At 45.0% G+C, this 24,392-nt stretch overlaps 1 protein-coding gene across 2 annotated transcripts in view; it reads left to right on the plus strand.

The window, feature by feature from the left end:
- The window catches only part of celsr1b (cadherin EGF LAG seven-pass G-type receptor 1b), a 146,999-nt gene that overhangs the window by 27,468 nt on the left and 95,139 nt on the right, over positions 1–24,392 (plus strand). For both annotated transcript variants that reach the window (XM_060928140.1, XM_060928141.1), the window contains exon 2: positions 19,313–19,951. In XM_060928140.1, coding sequence (XP_060784123.1) covers positions 19,313–19,951 — 639 coding nt within the window. The remainder of the gene's footprint in view (positions 1–19,312; positions 19,952–24,392) is intronic.

Here is a 24,392-nt window from a genome sequence, read left to right on the forward strand (position 1 = left end):
AATGTGAGAGAGGCCTTCAGTTGCTTAGAAGTTACCCTGGGGTCTTTTGTGACCTCACTGACTATTACACGCCTTGCTCTTGGAGTGATCGGTGTTGGTCCTGGGGAGGGTAACAAGGTTCTTGAATTTCCTGCATTTGTACAGAATCTGTCTGACTCTCTTTAGAGATGGTTTTATAACCTTTTCCAGCCTGATGAGCATCAGCAACGCTTTTTCTGAGGTCCTCAGAAATCTCCTTTGTTTGTGCCATGATACACTTCCACAAACATGTGTTGTGAAGATCAGACTTTGATAGATCCCTGTTCTTTAAATTAAACAGGGTGCCCACTCACACCTGATTGTCATCCCATTGATTGAAAACACCTGACTCTAATTTCACCTTCAAATTAACTGCTAATCCTAGAAGTTCACATACTTTTCCCACTCACAGATATGTAAAACCTCACTCACAACCTGCCGTAAGTGCTTTGGACACGCACGGGTCGCAGGGTTTGGTAGCTCGCAGCTGTGCTGCAGGGTTGCGGTGAACCCGGGGGAAAGTTTGGGGGAGCAGTACGGGCAAAGTACTTGTCAAGTACAGGTTGCACGCCTGACTTCCTTGAGAATTGGGGAAAATTGCGCCGTTAGCCCGTGGAAAGGGTATATCTGACGCATGTGATCAGTGTGTGTTCAGTGAGTGTGGAGTGTGTGAGACTTGCATTTTACCAGTTTCCTGCGCTACGAGTTCGGGCTGCACTTGTGAAGCGTGTGTGATGCATGTGATTAGCACGTTACAATCACTCATAACTTGCGTGTGATGCCAGGAGTGGGTGCAGCGTGTCTGCAGCATTCTGCATCTGTCTTTTGACTGAAGAACATTGGATATTTTGTGGGAAAAATTTAAAAATTTTCAGTTTAAAGTTTAGAAAATGGGACCCAAGAAGAAGCGAGCATAAGGGAAGTAACCCAGCCTGAAACAGCAGAGGGGGAGGAGGAGGAAGAATTTGATGATGATGGTAGCAGCACTGGTGAGCCCTGCACGGACAGGGAGAAGTATGCCTTCAAGCCGGCAGAAGGCACAGCACCCCGCCAGAGGGATTTTCACAGGCAAATACGGTACACATGCTTTAAACATTCATTTCAGTATCTATATGCTTATGTAATTAATATTATACATGCTGATTTTCATGTATGGTATGTTTCAGCTAACGACGCCCAGAAGTGAGGACATTGCAATCCCATCATCACTGTCAGGCCATTGTGCCATGCTCAGTGATGAGGACAAGGACATCCCGACACCCCATCCCACCAGTCAGCAGGAGTAGCAGCAGGACAGTAGCTCGGAGTCAGAGTGTGTTTCAGTGCTCAAACTTTTGTGCTATTTAGTTGGGATTTTTTACAGTGTAATAAAAAGCGTTATTTCCTTATACTCATGTTTTATTATTTGACATTTGTATGGTAAATTAGACATATACTCAAATAAAAACAGCAAATGAGGTGGTCTTCTTCCTTTCTACAATGCTACACGCTACATGATCGGTTCCTTGGTTCCTCCCCAATATATATACCCAGAGTCTTGCCCCTCGTGTCACGTGCAGGTCGCGTGTGCTGCGTGCAGGTCGCGTGCGCTTCTTGCGCGTCGCACAAATAGCAAGTGTGGATACTTGTGTAGTATTTCTGAGGCACATTACTCATACAATGACCGTGCATCACTCATGAGTCTTACTGTCATTGCAAAAAGCCCCTACTAGCCACGCTGCTGACTTGGTTCAGGCGTACAAAAGGAGTATGGGTCCCGTACATAGTGTGTGCGTTCTTGATTTGTCGCAAGACCCGTAGAATTTGCATGTGCAGGACCAAAAGTCTCTACGGGCAGTCTGCGACCTTCTATGGCGCTGAACACACGCAAGTGTCGCGCAAGTCTCAAACATGGTTTTCCCAATTTTTTTTACCGTAGACCGCCCATAGCAGCACGTACGGCGGGTTGTGAGTGAGGCTTAATATTGGATCATTTCCCTCAATAAATAAATGACCAAGTACAGTATAATATTTTTGTCTCATTTGTTTAACTGGGTTCTCTTTATCTACTTTTAGGACTTTTGTGAAAATCTGATGATGTTTTAGGTCATATTTATGCAGAAATATAGAAAATTCTAAAGGGTTCACAATCTTTCAAGCACCACTGTAAATCAGTAATGGGAAGCAGGCTATGGTCAAAATATAAAATCAGGCAAAAGCTTCGAATCATCACATACACATGCTGGAGAGTGGGTTATTACCTCCGCCAACTTCGTTAGAGGAGGTTATGTTTTTGCCTCCATTTGTTTGTCTGTTCCCAATATAACCCAAAAAGTAGTGAACAGATTTTGATGAAATTTTGAGGAAAGGTGAGCCATGGGCCAAGGAACAGCTGATTGGATTTTGATGCAAATCTGGATATGTATATGGATCCAGGATGTATTCTTTTTTTGCTGTTCTTAACATGGATGTGGTGAGAGAGGACATGAAAGTGGCAGGTGTGGTAGAGAAGGATGCGGAAGACAGGGAGCAATGGAGACAAAAGATCCACTGTGGCAACCCCTAATCGGGAGCAGCCAAAAGAAGAAGAAGTCTGTTCTCAACATAACTGAAAAAGTAGTGAACATATTTTGATGAAATTTGGTGCACAGTTTTAGTATTACCCTAGGTTCAAGTGATTTGATTTTGAGCCGAATCAGGATCTAGATTTTGGATCCGGATCAATTTTTCAGATTAATAAATATCTGGATATTCTTATTTATTCTGTCCGCATTCACTGAATATGAGCAATTGTGTGCTCTAATTGGCTACTCCATTACTAGGCTATCAGCTCATATACCGTGAGTAGAGGAAAACAAAATGGCAGAGTGCATCAAGTCAGATACATCACTTTATCAAATATTTAAAAGAAACAGAAATAGCTAAAAGAATATAGTGTCATCATCGTCCCCCCCCCCCCCCCCCCCCCCCGATATCGCCTGGTCCACACTCCAGCCCAGTCGGTGGCAGTAATGCACCTTTAATTTGGTTTGCCAACCGCCAAAAAACCCTGAAGAAGAAGAAGAAGAAGAAAATGGCAGAGTGCTTTGCTGAACCAGCTGAGGACAAAATAAAAATTTTACTCAAAAACGAAACCCCAAAAAAATACAAAAAAAGCAACAAAATATGGAATAAAAGTATTTGATGGTAAGAATGTATCTTTTTTATTTTTCAAGAATTATTATTAAAACATTTTTCACAAATTGCTACTGTCATTTTGTCGGTTTGTTTACATTCTAAGCGGAAATGATTTTGTCGGATGTTTTGTATAAAGTTTTTATTTATTGAATTTTCAAAGAATAAAAATGCTCTGTTTCTCAAAATCCAGTGAATGTGGCTAGAATAAAACAGTTATTCCACTCAATCTCGTTGTACATGGCTTATAGCCGTCGTCCCGATTTCGTGGAATAACTGTTAAATGTAGCTTGGTGGAGGTGTGTACTCTACCGAGTGCCCTTCTGGTTTAAACAGATATCTTTCTGAATCTCAGTCAGCAAAGTGCTTGTCTTAGGTGTCTATTTTATGTTTTCTTTGATTTACTCTTGAAATTTGATATATAAAATCATGTTATTGTTTTGCAAACTGTTCCTTTTTGTATTGTGTTTGGCTAGCAGTTCTTCCCGCAAATGCAGTATCACTGATGATTGATTCCCCAATGACTATATAATCTACTTGCAGAATGAATGCTGAGTGTTGATGGGTACACTGATGGATGTAAATGTGATCGACAAAATGGTGAATTCTGTTTCACCACCGAAGCTGAGAGGTGCAACACTGGGTTAAAGTGTAGCCTCTTATATAACGACACTGGTTGTAGACTGAGATTTCTCATTACCTGTGATGGTTTGGGGACTCATCTGAGTTGTGTCTTAAAGCAATGGGGTGTTTTAAGGCTGTAGGTTTTTATCTGTTTTGATATTAATGACTGACAAATTAATGACATCCTCAGGATCAGACAGAACAGCCTCTGAAGTGAAGGAGTGCCAAGACCTCACTTGTGTTTAATATGTGTACGTGGCCTTTGATTTACTGCCTGCTGGAAAGAATGGGAAAGGAATTTACTGAGATCATCAACATAGTACTTATCCTGGGATGTCTCTATAAGCTGTGTCATGTCCTCATAAAACTGTATGTCCCCGTACAGGAAGAAATTATTTATTTGTGAGCATCCGATTATCGAAATGTGATTATAAATTTTGTCCTCGTGTGTAATGTATTGGGCCATTTGGGCTTTTCTGTGTGCAATTAACTGATACCTGACCCCAGGATAACTCTGTCCATGTCAATAAAATCTGCTTGTGTACCATTCATTTTCATGTTATTGGCAAGTGGATGGAGGGAGCGAGAGAGAGAGAGAGAGAGAGAGAAGCCCACTTTACTCAGTGCTATACAGAATGATAGAAGAATGGACTTTAATGCACAGGCTATTAAAAAACAAATACTTTGCAAACACAGTGCAAACGAATTAGCTGTCTGTAACAGAGATCCACTTTTGCTGATGTTATTTATGCTGTTTGATTTATGCCAAGTGTTTATTTCGAATGACAAAATCATCTCAGTTTGTTGGTGCTGTAGAAACTGGTAGAATTTTTACACCTAGCAGCAATTTAGCATAGCTAGTCCACCTGCTGGCTTGTTTTTGGGAGGTTGGAGAAATACAAAAATAGAAAGGGACTCGGTAGAGTGCATACAGTAGAGTCAAGCCACATATTTGGATTTGCATCAAAATCTAATCAGTTGTTCCTTGGCCCATGGCCCACCTTTCCTCCAAATTTGACCAAAATCCGTTCACTACTTTTTGAGTTATGTTGGGAACAAACTTAGTGTTTGTAGGAAACAGTGGAACAATGGAACCCATATGGACATTTGAAGAACATGCAAAACACCACAAAGTAAACCAAGCTCAGGACTGAACCAGGGACCCTGCAGTGCTACCTAATGCACCAGTGTGTCACCCCTTTGCTTCTCCTGCAAAGGAATTGTAATAAAACTAATATTTAACAGTTATTTCACAAAATCGAGTCGTACACACGCCGAGTTGACTATAAGCCATGTATGACAAGATTGAGTGAAATAATTGTTTTATTCTATACACATTCACTGGATTTTGAGAAAGAGTGCATTTTTATCCCCCACTGGCTGGAAGGCCCGAAGGGGGATTATGTCGGGCGATGTCCATCTGCCCATCCCATCTCATCTCATTATCTCTAGCCGCTTTATCCTGTTCTACAGGGTCGCAGGCAAGCTGGAGCCTATCCCAGCTGACTACGGGCGAAAGGCGGGGTACACCCTGGACAAGTCGCCAGGTCATCACAGGGCTGACACAGATACCCCTTTTCCACCAAATCAGTTCCAGGGCTGGTTCGGGGCCGGTGCTGGTTCACAACTCGTTCAACTTGCGAGCCAGCTGAGAACCAGTTTGCTTTTCCATAGCTCGCGGTGCTAAGGGAAGCCACGTCATTACGTCGCTGTATATGTCAGTTACGTCGCTACGTTTGCATAAACCTTGGCGCGAATATCGAAGCAAAAACAACACGGAAGAAGCAGCAGCAACAACAATAATAATAATAATGGATGACTTCGCGTTTGTACAACTGCTGCTTCTCGTCACTTAAAAATGGCGATCTTTCACAGTCTTGTTATTGTTGTTGGTCTTAACAACTCCGCCCCCCCGCTGACATAAGCGGTTCTTTCCTCTGGCCCAGCAGAGAGTTGGTGCTAGCCTGGAACCGGTTTTTCTGGCCCCAGAGCCAGTTCTTTGTCAGTGGAAACAGAAAACCCGGTTCCAAACTAAGCACTGGCCCCGAACCAGCCCTGGAACTGCTTTGGTGGAAAAGGGGCAATAAACACAGACAACCATTCACACCTATGGTCAATTTAGAGTCACCAGTTAACCTAACCTGCATGTCTTTGGACTGTGGGGGAAACCGGAGCGCGCGGAGGAAACCCACGCGGACACGGGGAGAACATGCAAACTCCTCACAGAAAGGCCCCTGCCGGCCACTGGGCTTGAACCCAGAACTTTCTTGCTGTGAGGCGACCGTGCTAACCACTACACCACCGTGCTGCCTATATTCATTTCCGCTTAGAATGTAAACAAACTGGCGAAATGACAGTAGCAATTTGTGAAAAATGCTATAATAATAATTCTTGAAAAATAAAAAAGATATGTTCTTACCATCAAATACTTTCATTCCATATTTTGTTGCTTTTTTATTTTTTGGGGTTTTGTTTTCGAGTAGAGTTGAGGAGAGAAAACTGAGGGTTTTCGTCCTCGGTTGGTTCAGCAACACGCTCCGCCATTTTGTTTTTCTCTACTCACCGTATATGAGTTGATAGCCAAGTACACTGTAAACCCGAATAAGTTGAGTTTACTTAAAAAAATTGAGGAAAGTGGTTGCCTTAAAAAAAAATAAGTAATTATTAATGATTGAATTGAGTACCTTAAACTTACCAGAAGATTGTAAGTTTAAGGTACTCAATTCAATCATTAATAATTACTTATTTTTTTTAAGGCAACCACTTTCCTCAATTTTTTTAAGTAAACTCAACTTATTCGGGTTTACAGTGTATAGTGTAGCCAATCAGAGCGCGTGATTGCTCATATCCAGTGAATGCAGACAGAATAAAAAACGTTAAGTAACAGAGTGGGAGTAAGAGTGGGGAAAGAAATGGTTTATGCTTTTCTTCCTGTGTATTCTAATACTATAGCTATTTTTTTTCTTGTGTTTTTCGTGTGTCTCTATGGGTGAGCTGAGGGTGTTTTGTCTCTGCCTGTGCAGCTGTCTGAGCTGACAATATGTGAGAGGACAGCGTGATAGAGTGGAAATGTCTCCTCATTGTCTGGCAATTATAACTCACTCCATTCAAATGAGTAGTGGAGCACTTTACACAGGGACAAACTGGAGGGATGAAAGAATATACTAGATCTGAACAAAGCCTTAACAACAGACACACAATAGAGCACAAGTGTTGTGGTGCTGTGAGTAGATGTAACACAGCGCTCTTACACTCTCACGGATTAATGGACATGCTGAAGTGCTGCTTGATGATTTACTGTTGCTGTTTTCTATTTCGTTTTTGATCGGGAGAACCAGATGGGTTTTTACAGCAATTTTAAAACAGCAGATTTGATACATCTTGCTGTAGTGCTGATACTATAAATGTCATTAACATAATGTTTTTACTCATGTTTTTATGCTGTGATTTGTACTTACATTTAAAAATTACGATATATACCTATATATACAGTGCTGTGCAAAAGTCTTGGCACCCTGGTCTTTTTTTTCATGCAAACTTTGTTATAGTTTTATGACTTCTACATTATCGTGTCAAAACATCACAAAAACATTTTAGAGTCCAAACGTTTGTTTTCCAGCACAAGATTAAATGTTACAGGAAAAAAAAAGTTTGTATCTGAGCAGCATATTACATAAGAGAGCACTTTTCAGATTAAAGGATAAGGCAACTTTTGTACAAAACCAGGTGTGTAATAGGAGAAAAACATATACGTAATCAAGTCCGTTAATTATTTCCATTATATATCGAACATGAAAAAATATTTTTAACTTTGAAATCATGAATTGACACAGAGGAGTCGAAGTTGGAGGAGGCAGCCATTTTGAGATTGTGGGCAACTATAAACCAATCAGAATCTTCGTTAATGCGCCTCCCTCTGATCTGTGACGTCACTGGGCCCATGAAAACAGTGTTTACAAGCAGATCACTGTGATTAGGAGTCCCGGCGGGTGGCTTGTATTCGATTCGTTTATATCCCGACCTTGTCAGCTGTCAGATTTATGTTCATGGACCCGGCAAGCTGGTAAATAATTTTTTTTTTTCTTTACCAAATTCTAACAGAAAACGAGAGCGCCCGAAAGGGAAAACCGAGCCGAGCCGCTTCGCGCATGCGCAGTAGGCTTGGTAGGACAAATCCAAATAGGAGTCATTCAGGATTCAGCCATGTTTTTGCTCCGTGTTTTTACTCAACTAAAGTTATACAGTATTATGAGCTTTAAGTTGCATAAATAAAACCATTTGGTGAAACTTTGAAGAAGCGATTGTACTGGTTTTTTACCTTATTACCATGAAGCACTGAAGAGTTCTTTTCAGTGGTGGGCCGCATGACGTCACGCAGTAGATCAATATGGCGGAACGCATCTTCGCTGAGTTCAGCGCAAGCCCATATTATTAAAAGTTAAAAGATACTGTTATGCGGTCTGTTCTTTCTCTATAAATTCCATGATCGATTACTTTATATATTTATCTATCTATTTGTGGTGATTTTGTACAAAAGTTGCCTTTTCCTTTAAAAAAGAAAACATAATGAAGGCTTCTAGGTTTTGCTGCAAAATTAAGAAGCGAGTCTGACAGTCAGTTTTGTTTTGTGGTTTTTTTTTTTTAAAGCAAAGGGTTGTCTCACACCAAATATTGACTTTGTTTCATTTATTATGGCTTACTGCTGTTTATAGTAATTTTTAATGTTAAAACATTTCATTTCATTATTTTTTAAGCCATTTTTGTTTGATGGCATTTCTTTCCACGTGCCTAAGACTTTTGCACGGTACTGTATATTAGATAAATTACTTACAGGGTTTATTTGCATGTTACTTAAATTATTTACAGGATTTTATTAGGTTTTAAACCACTGCAAAAATATCAGTTATTTCATTATAAATCTCTAATATTTTCCTCTATAGTTTTCCTTTCTCTGTCGATGGAATTCATTAATAGTAACACACATCATCATGGATTTCAAAACCTCCCGAGCAAGTCATTTTAAGCCTTTTTTATTTTTCAAATAATCAATGTTGAATAGTAAATTGTAAATCATAAACAGTAGTGTTATAGGACTGGACACTGGTCTTGGACTCAAGACCACTTTTTAAGGTCTTGGTCTCATCTTGGACTCGACCACATTTTTACTCGGTCTCAGACATGGAGAACTCAGGATTTTATTTCAAGATGACGTGGAAAAATGACAAACACCAACACCAGTCTTGTCCTTTTGCAAGAGAAAGAAGGTTTTTTGCAGAAACGGACAAGTGATGAGGGTTAGGCACACCCCTCACACCGTCCCTTTGTTCTCAAATCTATATATACTCTTTACTAGATAAAAAGGAGACGTTACATCATTGCAATTACATGCTCTGATCACGCGCCGGGAGTGTGATCAGGTCTAAAGCTGATTGGATCTTGTCTAATCGCTGTCTCGTACGCACATCTGCTACAGTACGTACGTCTGCTACACACGTAAGGAGCATGATAAGATAGACATGTTTTGATGCAAAATGTTCTGTCGTTAGTCCTTGAAGAGGCAACACTCAGTGAAAAGGAAAATTATGAAATAGTATGACGCTAAAATTTACTCTACAAAGACCGGTCAAGACCACAACTGCTGGGATTTCACTAAATTGCCTGTGCATTGTCTGTTAAAAGCGCTATACAAATAAACTTGACTCGACTTGACTTGATTTATTTAACATCATTACTGTGATTTGGATGTAAAACTTACTGCTTCAAATGTGACCAATAACGTGACTCATTGCTAATTCGAAATTTTCTTCCTGTTAACGCCATCACCCCTCCCCCCCTTCACACACACTGCTCTGGTTCTGGTCTTGACTCAGTCTCACATTGCCTTGGTCTTGGTCTTGACTTGGTCTCAACCCCTTCAAAGTCTTGGTCTTGTCTCGGGCTCAGTACACCTTGGTCTTATTCATGACTTGGTCTTGGTTTAGGTGGTTTTGACTACAACACTAGTAAATAGTAAAATTATTAAAAGAGTCTATCTTTTCCTGTACAGTGAGTTGGCCTAGTGGTTAGCGTATCTGCCTCTCAATCAGGTGATCACGAGTTCTACTTGCGGTCGGGTCATACCAAAGACCATCATAAAAATGGTGCCTACTGCCATCTGTCAAAGCATGCTGCAATAGAGATGCCAGTGGGGAGTCAAACTCTCATGGTTACCAGAGGACTAGCCCCCCACTGTAACCCTAGCTGTATTGGTGAGAGGCCAAGGGCTATATAAACAGGGATCGGCACCACCTTAAGGACCTGGTTAGTACCAGGACAAAAGACTGCCAGGGCATGAAAAGTCCTTCTGGCACGAGAAGGACTTTGACTTTTGACTTGATCACTTCCTGTATAATCAATAAAAATAACCCTTTTGCAATTTGTAAACACAAGCATCCTCATTTCATTTCAAATGGCTAGTCATCTAGTTAGTAAGAATTTTGTAAATTAGCTTGAAGTCGTTATGGGTCCATATGATTGGCATTTCATTCAAAGCTTTGAACCAGCGTGATTAGTCCAAAGCCACTCAACAAACTGAGCTCAGAATTTGTGAATGTGATAAAGTTGTTGTCTTAAAAGTGTGAATTTAGCACTGTGTTAACAGATTAAACCCAAATCCAAAATAATTAGTGTAGAGCTCTCTTAGGTGTGGGTGGAGCACAGAGGATGGCAGGACAAAGCTTCAGGGAACAACAGGCTTTTATTGCCAGACTTTCCAGTATAACAATAGTTCTTATTTGGTAAATACACACACACACACACACTGTGTTCTTGTCCCGGGAAGAGCTCTCCTCTGCTCTCCCTCTGCCTCCTTAAATAGGGCGCAGTTACTGGGAAGACACACAAACACAGGTTAATTACCGTCAGGTGTAGTGATTCTGCCACTCACCTTCCCTGGCTCCGCCCTCCTGTCACAGACCGGCGCTTGACCACGCCCCCGCTGCCACATACCCCCACCGCCCGACTCAGGCCGGGCGGCCGTCTGGCCCGCAGCCGACTGCCCCCCCCCCCCCCTTGACGGGAGAGGAAGTCCGCCACAACCATCTGCGCCCCCGGCCTGTGGACTACCTTGAAATTGAAGGGTTGGAGTGCCAGATACCAATGGGCGATCCGCGCATTGGCATCTTTCATGCGGTGGAGCCACTGGAGGGGCGCGTGGTCCAAACAGAGGGTGAAAGGGCGCCCCAGCAGGTAGTAACGGAGGGCGAGGACCGCTCACTTGATCGCCAGGCATTCTTTCTCAATAGTGCTGTAGCGCCCCTCACGCACTGACAGCTTCCTGCTAATGTACAGGATGGGGCGGTCCTCCCCCTCCACCTCCTGGGACAACACCGCCCCCAGCCCTCTGTCCGACGCGTCGGTCTGCAACACAAAAGGGAGAGAAAAGTCAGGGGAGTGTAATAGTGGCCCCCCCACACAGTGCAGCCTTTACCTCAGAGAAAGCCCGCTGGCACTGCTCCGTCCACTGGACCGGATCTGGCGCCCCCTTTTTAGTGAGGTCAGTCAGCGGGCTGGTGACATCCGAATAATTAGGTATAAACCTACGATAGTAGCCAGCCAGCCCCAGGAACTGTCTCACCCCCTTTTTGGTCTTGGGCCTCGCGCAGGCCGCAATCGCTGCTGTCTTATTAATTTGGGGACGCACCTGCCCGTTGCCCAAGTGGAAGCCCAGATACCGTACTTCCACCCTCCCAATCGCACACTTCTTCGGGTTGGCAGTGAGACCCGCCCGCCTCAGCGACCTAAGGACGGCCCTCAGGTGTTGCAGGTGCCGCTGCCAGTTGTTACTATAAATGATAATATTATCAAGGTATGCGGCCGCATAGGTGGCGTGGGGCCAGAGGACCCTGTCCATCAGCCGCTGAAACGTAGCGGGCGCCCCAAACAGCCCAAAAGGAAGTGTGACAAATTGGTGTAAGCCGAACGGTGTGGAAAAGGCCGTTTTCTCCCGGGATAATGGATTCAAGGGGATCTGCCAATATCCCTTCGTCAAATCCAGTGTTGAGTAAAAGCGAGCCGTGCCTAGTCGATCGAGCAGCTCGTCAATATGAGGCATTGGGTACGCGTCGAATTTAGACACCGCGTTGACTTTTCTATAGTCCACACAGAACCGGACCGACCCGTCGGCCTTGGGTACCAAGACCACCGGGCTGCTCCAGTCACTGTGGGACTCCTCGACGATGCCCATTTCAAGCATGGTCTGAAGTTCTTCCCGAACCACCTTTTTTTTGTGTTCGGGTAGCCTGTAAGGGTGGCTACGCACTACCACCCCTGGGGGCGTCTCTATGTGGTGTTCTATGAGGTTAGTGCGACCGGGCAGGGGTGAGAACACATCACAAAACTCGGCCTGCAACTGGGCGACCTCCGTGAGTTGGGTCGGGGAGAGGTGGTCTCCACAGGGGACCGGAGAGGTACGTGATGCCAATGTCCCTTTTTGAACCTCCGGCCCCAGCTCCGCCTTCTCCGGAACTACCGACACCAACGCTACGGGGACCTCCTCGTTCCAGAGTTTAAGCAGATTGAGGTGGTAGATCTGTAGCGCCCCCCCCCCCCCCCCCCCCCCCGTCCGTTCGCCTCACCTCATAGTCAGTGTCCCCGACTCGCCATGTGACCTCAAAGGGTCCTTGCCACTTGGCGATTAATTTGGAGCTCGACGTGGGCAACAGTACGAGTACCTTATCTCCCGGAGTGAACTCTCTAAGGCACGTGCCCTTGTTGTACAGGCGGGTTTGCCGTTCCTGGGCCTGCCGCAAATTCTCCCGAGTTAGGTGGGTGAGCGTGTGGAGTTTTGCGCGCAGGTCCATAACATACTGAATTTCGTTTTTACTGTGTGAAGGTCCCTCCTCCCAATTTTCTCGCAGCACATCTAAAATGCCGCGCGGCTTACGCCCGTATAACAATTCAAACGGGGAGAACCCCGTGGAGGCTTGGGGGACCTCTCGCACTGCAAATAACAAGGGTTCGAGCCATTTATCCCAGTTACGTGCGTCCTCACTTACGAATTTTTTAATTATATTCTTGAGGGTGTGATTGAACCGTTCAACTAAACCATCCGTTTGTGGGTGATAAACGCTGGTGCGGATCGGCTTAATACCTAATAGCCCATACAGTTTGCTCAGTGTTCGTGACATGAACGAGGTGCCTTGGTCAGTCAGAATCTCTTTCGGGATTCCAACTCGGGAGATGACGTGGAAGAGGGCCTCCGCAATACTGCGTGCTGAGATATTGTGAAGAGGCACCGCTTCCGGGTATCGCGTTGCATAGTCCACCAGAACTAATATAAAGCGGTACCCTCGTGTTGACCGATCTAATGGCCCGACGAGATCCATCCCAATTCTTTCGAACGGGGTCTCGATTAATGGTAGGGGGCGCAAAGGCGCTTTTGGAATGGCCGCTGGATTTACTAACTGGCATTCGCGGCACGCCGTACACCACCTACGGACATCGCCGCGAATCCCCGGCCAATAGAATCGGGCCATTATTCGGGCTAGTGTCTTATCCTGCCCTAGGTGTCCAGCCATGGGATTAAAGTGAGCCGCCTGAAATACCAATTCCCGGCGGCTCTTTGGAATTAACAGCTGTGTGACTCGCTCTTTTGTCTGAGTGTCCTGCGTCACTCGGTATAATCTATCCTTCATAATAGAAAAATAGGGGAAGGACGGGGTGGCGTTCGGCTGGAGCGTTTGACCATCGATTACTCTCACTTGGTCAAACGCATGTCGCAGAGTCTTGTCTCACGATTGTTCTAATGGGAAATCCGCGAGGGATTCCCCAACAGAAAGAGGAGGAGCCGGCGGCTCCTCACTCTGTCGTGGAGATGACGTTGACGGCTCTGCGACAGCAGCTCCAGCCAAAGCGACACCGGGACCTCCCCCTGTCAAATGGCAGGACCCACTCTTTACTAGGCGCGTCATTAAACCCCGAAATCCCGGCCAATCAGTCCCCAAAATTAAAGAGTGGGTAAGGCGAGGATTAACCGCCGCCTTCACTATAGATTTTTCCCCTCTGAAAAATATGTGGACCGACACCAAAGGGTAGCTGTGAACATCCCCGTGCACACACAACACCTTCACCCCCTGTGCTCCCCCAATGCCTCGTCTTGCACCAGGCTTTGGCGGATCGAGGTCTGATTGCAACCAGAATCCACCAACGCCTGATATGTAGCCCCTTGGACACTCACCGGTATGCGATACGCTCCAGCCTGATCGAGGGCAGCCTCTGGCGCGTCGGGGATCCGTACCACCGCGCCCACCTCCATTGCTGCGCACTGTTGTTGCAGGTGGCCCGGCTCCCCGCAGCGCCAGCAAACCGGCCCGGGCTTTCCCTCTGCACCGGTGCTCTGGGGCTCACTCACCTGAGGGGGGGGAGAGACAGACACAGAAGGGAGAAACGAGAGGGCACCACAGGTATGGCGGGCCGGCTGGGGTGGAGCCGGCCCCCGTCTCCGTGGTGGGGGAATGGGGCGAGGACGGGACACAGAAGGGAGGGGAGAAAGAGAGAGAGAAGAGGAGAGAAGAGAAGACGTCGTCGGCTGTCCTGCCGCCGGAACAGCCTCCAAATGATTCTCCGCCAGTCCTACTGCCTGATCCAGCGACGCCGGGCGGTGGCACTGGACCCACTCCGCGGTTCCGGCTGGTAAGCGGGCGATGAACTGCTCCAGCACCACCTGATCAATGATTCCCTCGGCGTCGCGATCGTCGGCCCTCAGCCACCGCCAGCAGGCGTCCCAGAGCTGCTGGTTGAACGCGAACGGCCGGCCGACTTCCTCCAACTGCAGCGCGCGGAAGCGCTGGCGCTGTTGTTCTGGTGTGCGCCCCACGCGCTGGAGGACGGCCTGGCGAAGGTCCGCGTAGGCCAGCCGGCGGTCGGCGGGGAGCTGTAGCGCGGCCAGCTGCGCCTCTCCCGTCAGGAGGGGGAGGAGGTGCGCCGCGTGCTGCTCCATCGGCCACCCCGAGGCTTCGGCGACCTGTTCGAACAATGCGAGGAACGCCTCGGGGTCGTCCTGCGGGCCCATCTTGGTCACGGTGAGGGGAGACGGGCCCGCGGCCGGGGTGTTGGTGGACCCCGCGGACGCGAGGAGATGCCAGAACGCCTCGCGATCTTCCTGCTGGGCCAGCACCAGGGCTTCGAAGCGCCGCTCTTGTTCCTTTCGGAGTGTGATGAGCGCCTGGTGCTGGCTTTGCTGAGCCGTGGTGAGGGAGTGGACCAGGTCCGCGAACGGGGAGGATTCCATGGGGCTGCTGGGTTGGTGCTCCCGGGTTTCGGCACCACTGTAGAGCTCTCTTAGGTGTGGGTGGAGCACAGAGGACGGCAGGACAAAGCTTCAGGGAACAACAGGCTTTTATTGCCAGACTTTCCAGTATAACAATAGTTCTTATTTGGTAAATACACACACACACACACACACACACACTGTGTTCTTGTCCCAGGAAGAGCTCTCCTCTGCTCTCCCTCTGCCTCCTTAAATAGGGCGCAGTTACTGGGAAGACACACAAACACAGGTTAATTACCGTCAGCTGTAGTGATTCTGCCACTCACCTTCCCTGGCTCCGCCCTCCTGTCACAGACCGGCGCTTGACCACGCCCCCGCTGCCACAATTAGTTATACAATTTAGTCAGCGATTAAAATCATTTTTCAGGTAAGAGGTACTTTCAGTACTCAAAAAATGCTAAAGTTGCCAATAATGATTTTTCGCAGGGGGCCTTTAACATTATGCAATATACTATTTTAAGAATAAGAAATAGATAAGGAGTATATTATATGCTCGTTTTCGGTGCTGTGTTGCAGGAAGAAATTGAAACACATCAGCGAAAACTAATGTCCACTAATGAATTAGAGTTGTCGTATGCAGATTTACTGGGACCTTCACCGTATGCAAATTCACTGCGATTTCCACTGTATACAAATTCACCGCAACGTGTAGGAAATGGCTAAAGAGTCGAGTCTCTAATCATTCAAATTCTTATGTGACTTTTAACTACATGGAACTTTGCATCATATTAAGTGGCGATGTCCATCCTCTTCCTGGCCCTGAATGCGAGCCCAGAAAATCGATTCCTGTTTGTTTAGGAAACCAACCAGAGAGATATAAATCCATCATGCTTGGTCACTGTAGCAATTCTGACGGGTGGGTGGAGCACAGAAGGACGGCAGGCCAGAACTGAGTTCAACAAAACTCTTTTATTTAGCTTTTCAGCATTTATAGTTTCCACTCTCCCAGCCACACATGCACGCGCACACACACAAGGCGTCTGGTTGGGGAGAGAGCTCCCTTCCTCTGCTCACTCTCTCCTTATATAGGGCGTGGTCACTGGGGAAGACACACAAACACACGTTAACTGACATCAGGTGCAGTGATTCTGCCACTTACCTTCCCTGACTCCGCCCTCCGGTCACAAACTGACGCTTGATCACGCCCCCGCTGCCACAGTCATGCTAAAGTGAGACGCACTGTTGTTCAATTGACCCATGTACAACCATCGATACGTGCAAGCCAAAACAAATATTTTCAAATCACTCATCTCAATGCAGAATCTTTGAAAAACAGGCAGCATTTTCAAGAGATTAAAGAAATGGCATTAGAGAAAAACTTTGACATTTACACATTCTCGGAAACTTGGTTAAACTCCACAACGACCAACGCCAGTGTTGAGATTGATGGTTATCAAATCTTTAGATTAGATCGTCTAGGAAAACCTGGCGGTGGAGTTTGTGCGTATGTTAAGCACGGGCTTAAATGCAAGGTTCAAAAGGATCTTATGGGCATAGAAGAATCTGGACTTCATCAACTCTGGATACAAGTGCAGAGTAAGAAACTACAATCATTTTTGTTATGTGTTGTTTATAGGCCCCCAGAAACCGGCCTCTCTTGTCTTGAAAATGAACTCCTGCCAAAATATCCAAGCATCGTCTCTTAACAAGGATATTGTCCTCACCAGCGATGTAAACTGCAACTTGTTGGCTAAGAACCCTAAGGGGGATGCATTGCTTTCCTTTTGTGAATCTGTAAATGCTATGCAACTGATTGAAAAACCTACACAAGTTACAAAGACCTCACGCAGCCTCCTGGACATCATCATGGATAGAATCGGCAACTAGTTAAATCTAGTGATGTGGAGGAACTTACCATCAGTGATCATTTCTTAGTGTATGTTACTTTGGACCTGAAAGTCTCAAAACAATCTCCCCTCTACGTCACAACTCAGAGCTATAAAAGGTATACCGCTGATCAGTTTGCCAGCAACATCACCCATATCCCTTGGGACACAGTGAACCTAATGGAATCTACTGACGATAAATTGGATGTGTTCAATGATTTGTTCATGAACTGCCTTAGCTGTCATGCGCCAATAAAAACATTAATGCGCAAGTCCAATCCAGCTATCACCATGGAAATTAAGGACCTTATAAGATCAAGGAACCAGCTCCACAAGAAGGCACGAAAAAGTGGATCCAAGGAGGACTGGGAGGCGTTCACAAAACTACGACATCAAGAAGGCGTTCAGGGAAGCTGAACGGGATTATTTCAATCAGCGGGTGATGACAAACAAAGGAAACAGTAGTGCCATGTGGAAAACAATACGCAGCGCCTTACCAGCAAAGTCAAGCCAAAGACTTCACTACACCAAGGACACTAGCGTCTTGGCAAATGAATTTAACAAGTTTTTCGTCTCAACCGGAATGGTCGCTGCAACAAAATCTGCAGAATTAGCGACTTCACAAGGTTTGGATGATATGCATCCCCCGTCCTCCTCCACTGTTGTTGCTGACGATGACCTGTTTGAATTTAAACCTGTCTCTAGTGCGCATGTACAAGAGGTGATTATGACCATGCCATCAAACAAGTCCCCGGGGTATAATAAAGTGCCCATTTCAGTAGTTAAGGACTGTCTTGATCACATTCTGCCTACATTAACTGATATCATCAACCATTCATTCTCAAGTTCCACCTTTCCGCAGGCCTGGAAAAGGAGCGAAGTGGTTCCTCACCTCAAGGATGGAGATCATGAAGTACCAGGTAACAACCGGCCTATTTCCCTATTACCAGTCCTCTCCAAAGTTGCTGAGCGGATTGCCATGCGTCAGTTCGATGACTACCTGACCCGGAACAATCGTCTCTCGCCACATCAGAGTGGCAATCAGAAACTTCATTCAACCGAAACATTGAGTTTGTTAGTTACCGACCATATTTTCCAAGCCATGGACAGTAAGCAAATCACTGCGATGGTGCTTATTGACCTGAGCAAGGCTTTTGACAGTTTGTGTCAGTCAACACTACTTAGTAAATTGCAAAGCTTGGGCACCTCTGATAGGGCTCTCCGCTGGTTCGACAGCTATCTAAGGGACAGAGAACAACGTACTCAAGTAGGGACATCCTTTTTTTAAAGATATTTTTTTGGGCTTTTTTCACCTTTATTGGATAGGACTGTGCAGAGACAGGAAATGGGTGGGAGAGAGAGACAGGGAGGGATCGGGAAATGACCTCGGGTCGGAATCAAACCCGGGTCCCCGGATTTATGGTATGGCGCCTTATCCACCTGAGCCACGACTTTTACTGACCATATTTCTGCACTGTCTTCATCACTTTTGTCTAGTCTATGTCAAATAAGTAGGGTCCGTCATTTATTCTCCAAGGAAGTTTTGTATGTAATTTTGAACTCTTTTGTCTTTAGCAAATTAATGTACTGCTCTACTGCTTGGTTTGGAACTTTCAAACAAAACATCCACAAGCTGCAACTTACGCAAAACTTTGCTGCACGAATACTTACTAATACTAGAAAATACGACCACATCTCTCCTATACTAAATGAGCTTGGTTGGCTGACTGTAGATAATACGGTATGTTATGCCTGCGCGATGTTACTATGGTTTATAAATGTTTAAATAACTTGGGACCTAACTACTTAAGTACAAGGCTTACCAAACATTTTGACGTTCATAGGTATAATACCAGACGCAAGGATCTCTTAAATGTACCTACGTGCCGCACTGCAACAGCGCAGCGCGCCTTTTTCTTCAGAGCCGTAAATTCTTTTAATGAATTATCACCAGAAGTAAGGAACGCAACAACACTTGCTTCCTTCAAGAGGCAAGCAAGACAAGAACTATAAAGATGCTGATTTTAATGTTGTGTATATGCATATATTATAATTTTACATCATTTATTCTAGTACTATATAATTTTTATATATTATTATTGCAATTAAGGATGTAGTTTTCTTTATTTATATTTTAATATTAAGCTTCATGTAAATTAATTCTGAAAAATCCATTTGGGAGAATTAATAAAGGTGTATTGTATAGATACACAAATAAATATAATGTCTAAAGATTTGCTCACATTGAGATTAGTTTTTAGCAGTTATTACTTTAGATTATTGATATTATAACATGGTTGTTTTATGCTTCTCCATAGTATGCAGTCATTTCATACATTTTCCTCGAAGTCTCAGAATTGTGTGATTCTTTCTTTGTTCTCAGATGGTCTCCACCATGTCTTTGCTCTTTGCACTCTCCGCGTTGCCATCATCACGGATGACATGTTGACAAACAGTATCACAGTGCGACTGGAGAACATGTCCCAGGAGCGCTTCCTCTCACCACTGCTCAGCCTGTTCACAGAAAGCGTAGCTACTGTGCTGTCCACCAGCCGCGATGGCGTCTTCATCTTTAATGTACAGAATGACACAGACGTAGACACAAGTATCCTCAATGTTACTTTCTCAGCCCTGCTGCCTGGTGGCACTCCAGGTCGCTTTTACCCCACCGAGGAGCTCCAGGAACAGCTATACCTGAACCGCACGCTGCTGACACTCATTTCCTCACAGCACGTCCTCCCCTTCGACGACAACATCTGCCTGCGTGAGCCCTGTCAGAATTACATGAAGTGTGTCTCAGTGCTGAAGTTTGACAGTTCAGCTCCCTTCGTGGCCTCCAACACAGTCCTCTTCAGACCCATCCACCCTGTAAACGGCCTGCGCTGCCGCTGTCCAGACGGTTTTACTGGAGATTACTGCGAGACAGAGATAGACTTGTGCTACTCAGCTCCGTGCAAAAACAATGGGAAGTGCCGTAGTCGTGAAGGGGGCTACACCTGCGAGTGCCCTGAGAATTTTACAGGTGAGTGCTTTAGTTTTTTTTTTTAAATCTTTTCCGCTTTCCTGTTTTACTTCCTGATGTTCTGATGTGGGACCAGTTCCTGAAAAGTATCATAGAGTTTACTGATAGAGAGAGCGCTAAATGTGATGCTTGTTTCACTATTTAACCATGAGCTGTGTTCTATGATGCTTTTAGGTAGTGTTGTAGTACTTGAGTTTGGTCTTGGTCTCAAGACCAGTTTTTGAAGGTCTTGGTCTCATCTCGGAATCGACCACATTTGTACTCAGGCTTGTCTCGGTCGCAGACATAGACAACTTGGAATTTTATTTCAAGACCTGTCAAGACCACAACTGCAGGGATTTCACTAACTTGTATTGTCAGATTTATGTATTGGATGTAAAATTTCCTGCTTCAAATGTGACCAATAACATGACTCATTGCTAATTTGAAATGTTTCTTCCTGTTAATGCTGTCACACCTCCCCTACCCCTTTACACCCACTGGTCTGGTCTTGGTCTTGACTTGATCTCAACCCCTCAAAGTCTTGGTCTTTTCTTGGTCTCGATACACCTTGGTCTTGGTCATGACTCGGTCTCGGTTTAGTCGGTCTTGACTACAACACTACTTTTAGGACACTGATTTGTTTTGGTTTTCACTCATTATAGGTTCCAGCGGTGAACCGTTACGGTTAGAGCTGGGACTTGAGCTCAGCCAAAACTTAGCCAGACACCAAAAAAGCAGCAGGGCAAAAGATTTTGCAGGGGATTTGCGGCAGGATGCCAGGTAGCTCCATTGTGTGTAGTTGTCGATGGTGATTTTAAAAGTAACTAAGTAAATTACATAGGGAAATGAATACTTAAGTCTGAGTGAAAAATACTGGGGTAAACGTGCATGGAAGAAGAGTCTGGAGACAGAAATCTTAGTTTCTCGGTTGTTAGCCTGTGCTACTTGCTCTCAATAACACAACACTGTCTTGACTGCTTTATTAACATTTGCTAACACGATGAACAACTTGCGGTTAAGCTTGCATTGGCCTTCGAGCAGGTCTAGGGCAATAAATTTTTGGTCCCTCCCACTATGAATCAAAATCTGATTGGTTAATTAAAGGAAAAGGCAACTTTTGTACAAAACCAGGTGTGTAATAGGAGAAAAACATATACGTAATCAATTCCTTTAATTATTTCCATTATATATTGAACATGAAAAAATATTTTTAACTTTGAAATCATGAATTGACACAGAGGAGTCGAAGTTGGAGGAGGCAGCCATTTTGAGATTGTGGTCAACTATAAACCAATCAGAATCTTTTGTTAATGCGCCTCCCTCTGATCTGTGACGTCACTGGGCCCATGAAAACAGTGTTTACAAGCAGGTCACTGTGATTAGGAGTCCCGGCGGGTGGCTTGTATTTGATTCGTTTATATCCCGACCTTGTCAGCTGTCAGATTTATGTTCATGGACCCGGCAAGCTGGTAAATAATATATGTTTTTTCTTTACCAAATTCTAACAGAAAACGAGAGCGCCCGAAAGGGAAAACCGAGCCGAGCCGCTTCGCGCATGCGCAGTAGGCTTGGTAGGACAAATCCAAATAGGAGTCATTCAGGATTCAGCCATGTTTTTGCTCCGTGTTTTTACTCAGCCAAAGTTATACAGTATTATGAGCTTTAAGTTGCATAAATAAAACCATTTGGTGAAACTTTGAAGAAGCGATTGTACTGGTTTTTTACCTTATTACCATGAAGCACTGAAGAGTTCTTTTCAGTGGTGGGCCGCATGACGTCACGCAGTAGATCAATATGGCGGAACGCATCTTCGCTGAGCTCAGCGCAAGCCCATATTATTAAAAGTTAAAAGATACTGTTATGCGGTCTGTTCTTTCTCTATAAATTCCATGATCGATTACTTTATATATTTATCTATCTATTTGTGGTGATTTTGTACAAAAGTTGCCTTTTCCTTTAATCTGCCACTTCCTACATAAACATACATTGCCATGGCCTTCTCGATTTTAATGTTTTCAGGACAGTAACGCTTTCATTTCTGAAGCAAATTTGATAGAAAATGAAGCCAAATTAGAATTAGAAGGGAATAATTATAATGAAATTATGAAAGAAATTAAATAATGAAAGAAATTAAATATAATATTTGAAATGCTGATATGTTTGGGCCTTCTCTGAAGGCCTAGAAGGGCCTGACGGTTCCCCTCGGATAGGTTCTGTATATTGCTTGAACAAACCAGTTTAACTTGTAGCAATAGCGGATTAGAGGATTATTATTTGCTAACAGTGAGTGCAGTCAATTTTTTAAACAAATTGTCACCTTCGGACTTTCTCTCACTCCTCACTCTTAAAGCCTCATTAAGTCTGATAATGTAGAAACAGGGCCCACCAGGACCTGTCCTATGAGATGGAATGTTTATCGAGAATTCTTTGTCATACCTTTAACATGAGTAGTGGAGATTCCCCTCTGGATCTTTCACCCACTTTGACAACTATTTTCTTCATGGATTTGGATTTCTTGTCCACGCTAAAGAAAAGTGAGGCCGTGTTCCTCTTCTAGCCCAGGGTCATATTCTGAGGTGTTGACAGTGGCTTCTGTAGCTGCTGCAGTGCGTTTCTCTCATTACCGTGTAATATATCCCTGTAATTCCTCTAAAATGAGGGATTACCTAGCAGGCATTTGGGTCATTACATCCCTGGAACTTGCCCTGTGCATCCTAACACATATTTGCTCAGGGCCCAAGTCTTGTCAGCGTAAGGTGGCAGGTGCACAATAGTGAGCCGGGCCTGCATCTGTATTACAGGATCACAGGCGGAACACACTGTAATAGATCCCTCAATTCTATGAGACGTTGTCCCTGAACTCATTCATCTGCTAACACGCTGATGCAGTTTACTGAGGTTTAAGATAGACATGCTTATTAACTGCAGCTATGGCATGTAATAACTATGTACCAAAACTGAATAGTAAAAATTTTATTGATACTTACACACACTTATGTACATAACCAGTAAGACTCAGATAGATAAGAAGTCCAGTGGCGGTTACGGCTTCAAAATTAGATCCTTAAAGCCTCATATTAGTATTCCTTTACTTAACTCGAATCATTTTGATTTGAACAGTCATGTGGCAGGAGGCCAAGAGAACAAAATTGGCCGTGTTCTCTGGGTGTGAAGAATGACAAGCTTTCCCCTGTCAATCTTACATACTTACTTATGGTCCCCGTCATATTATGACAATGGGGGACCCTTGGACGCCCTCAGTCTTTGACACTTGTGTCTTTCGGCTGCCTTTGTCTGGAGGCAGGCCTCGCAGAGCTCCTTTCCCAATGAGAGAGCGGCCCACCAGGCACTGCGGTTCAGCGCAATCTGGTACCAGTCGGCATTTTTGCCAAAGAGCCGCAGGTCTTCCTTGGCACAGTCTTTCCAACGCTTACGTGGATGACCCTTATCATGCTTGTCCTGCTTAAGTTCACCAAACAGCAGTTGCTTTGGTGTTCTAGAGTCATCCATTGGTGCCACATGGCCGAGCCGACGTAGTCTGTTGTTTCGAAGCATGGTCTCGATGGTAATAGAATCGGTACGGTGGAGGACCTCAGCATTGGTCTTATGCTGCCACTACTTGATGTTCATTATGTGTCGGAGCGATCTCTGGTGGAAAACTTCCAGATGGCGGATGTGGTGGACTAAGGTCGGCCACGTCGATCAGAGTGACACTAACCAGTCGTTAGCATCTGTGAGCTCAGGTATATGGAAGAAGGTAGATAGCTCTTTCCTCTGAGTGTGTTCTATTGCTGCAGCATGAGGAGCAGATCAAAAAGGTTACTTTCACTTGTTTTGGAGGCAGTTAGTCTTCTCCATCCCCAATTGGTAGGTGACCAAAGTTGGGGCAAAAATTTAAGACACTGGTGCTCGCTTACCAGGCTGTCAAGGGGTTACGGCCAGCATACCTCCAGAGTCTGATCTGCCCCAACATGCCAGCCAGATCCCTACGCTCTGCTACTACTGGTCGCCTGGCCCCTGCTCCTCTCTGGTCCTGTCCAGGTTGCTCAAGACTGCTGTCTGTCCTGGTTCCCCATTGGTGAAATGACCTTCCCATTGAGGTCAGAACTGCCGATTCCTTGACCACCTTCAAGCACAGACTGAAGACTCACCTCTTCAGACTGCACCTCTCCCCTGCTTCCCTGCCCACTGTGTAACTGCGTTTTGGTCTAGACCAACCCAGGCTGTGTACTGTCTAGTCTGGGGTTAGCTGTTGGAGTTCCCTATTTAGTTGTACTGTATATGGTTGGTTTGTTTCCTTGGCTGTTTGAGTATTGGTACTTCAACAGAATATTACACTAGGTATTGTTGTCACTTGTTCAGTTGGCACTAGAACTTTCTTGTCTAGAAGTTCAGCACTTCATGTACCTGACTTTTGCACTCGTTATACATCAGTCTGGATAAGAGCGTCCGCTAAATG

The sequence above is a fragment of the Neoarius graeffei genome, chromosome 8 (assembly GCF_027579695.1).
Source record: "Neoarius graeffei isolate fNeoGra1 chromosome 8, fNeoGra1.pri, whole genome shotgun sequence".
In the NCBI taxonomy this organism is placed as follows: Eukaryota; Metazoa; Chordata; class Actinopteri; order Siluriformes; family Ariidae; genus Neoarius; species Neoarius graeffei.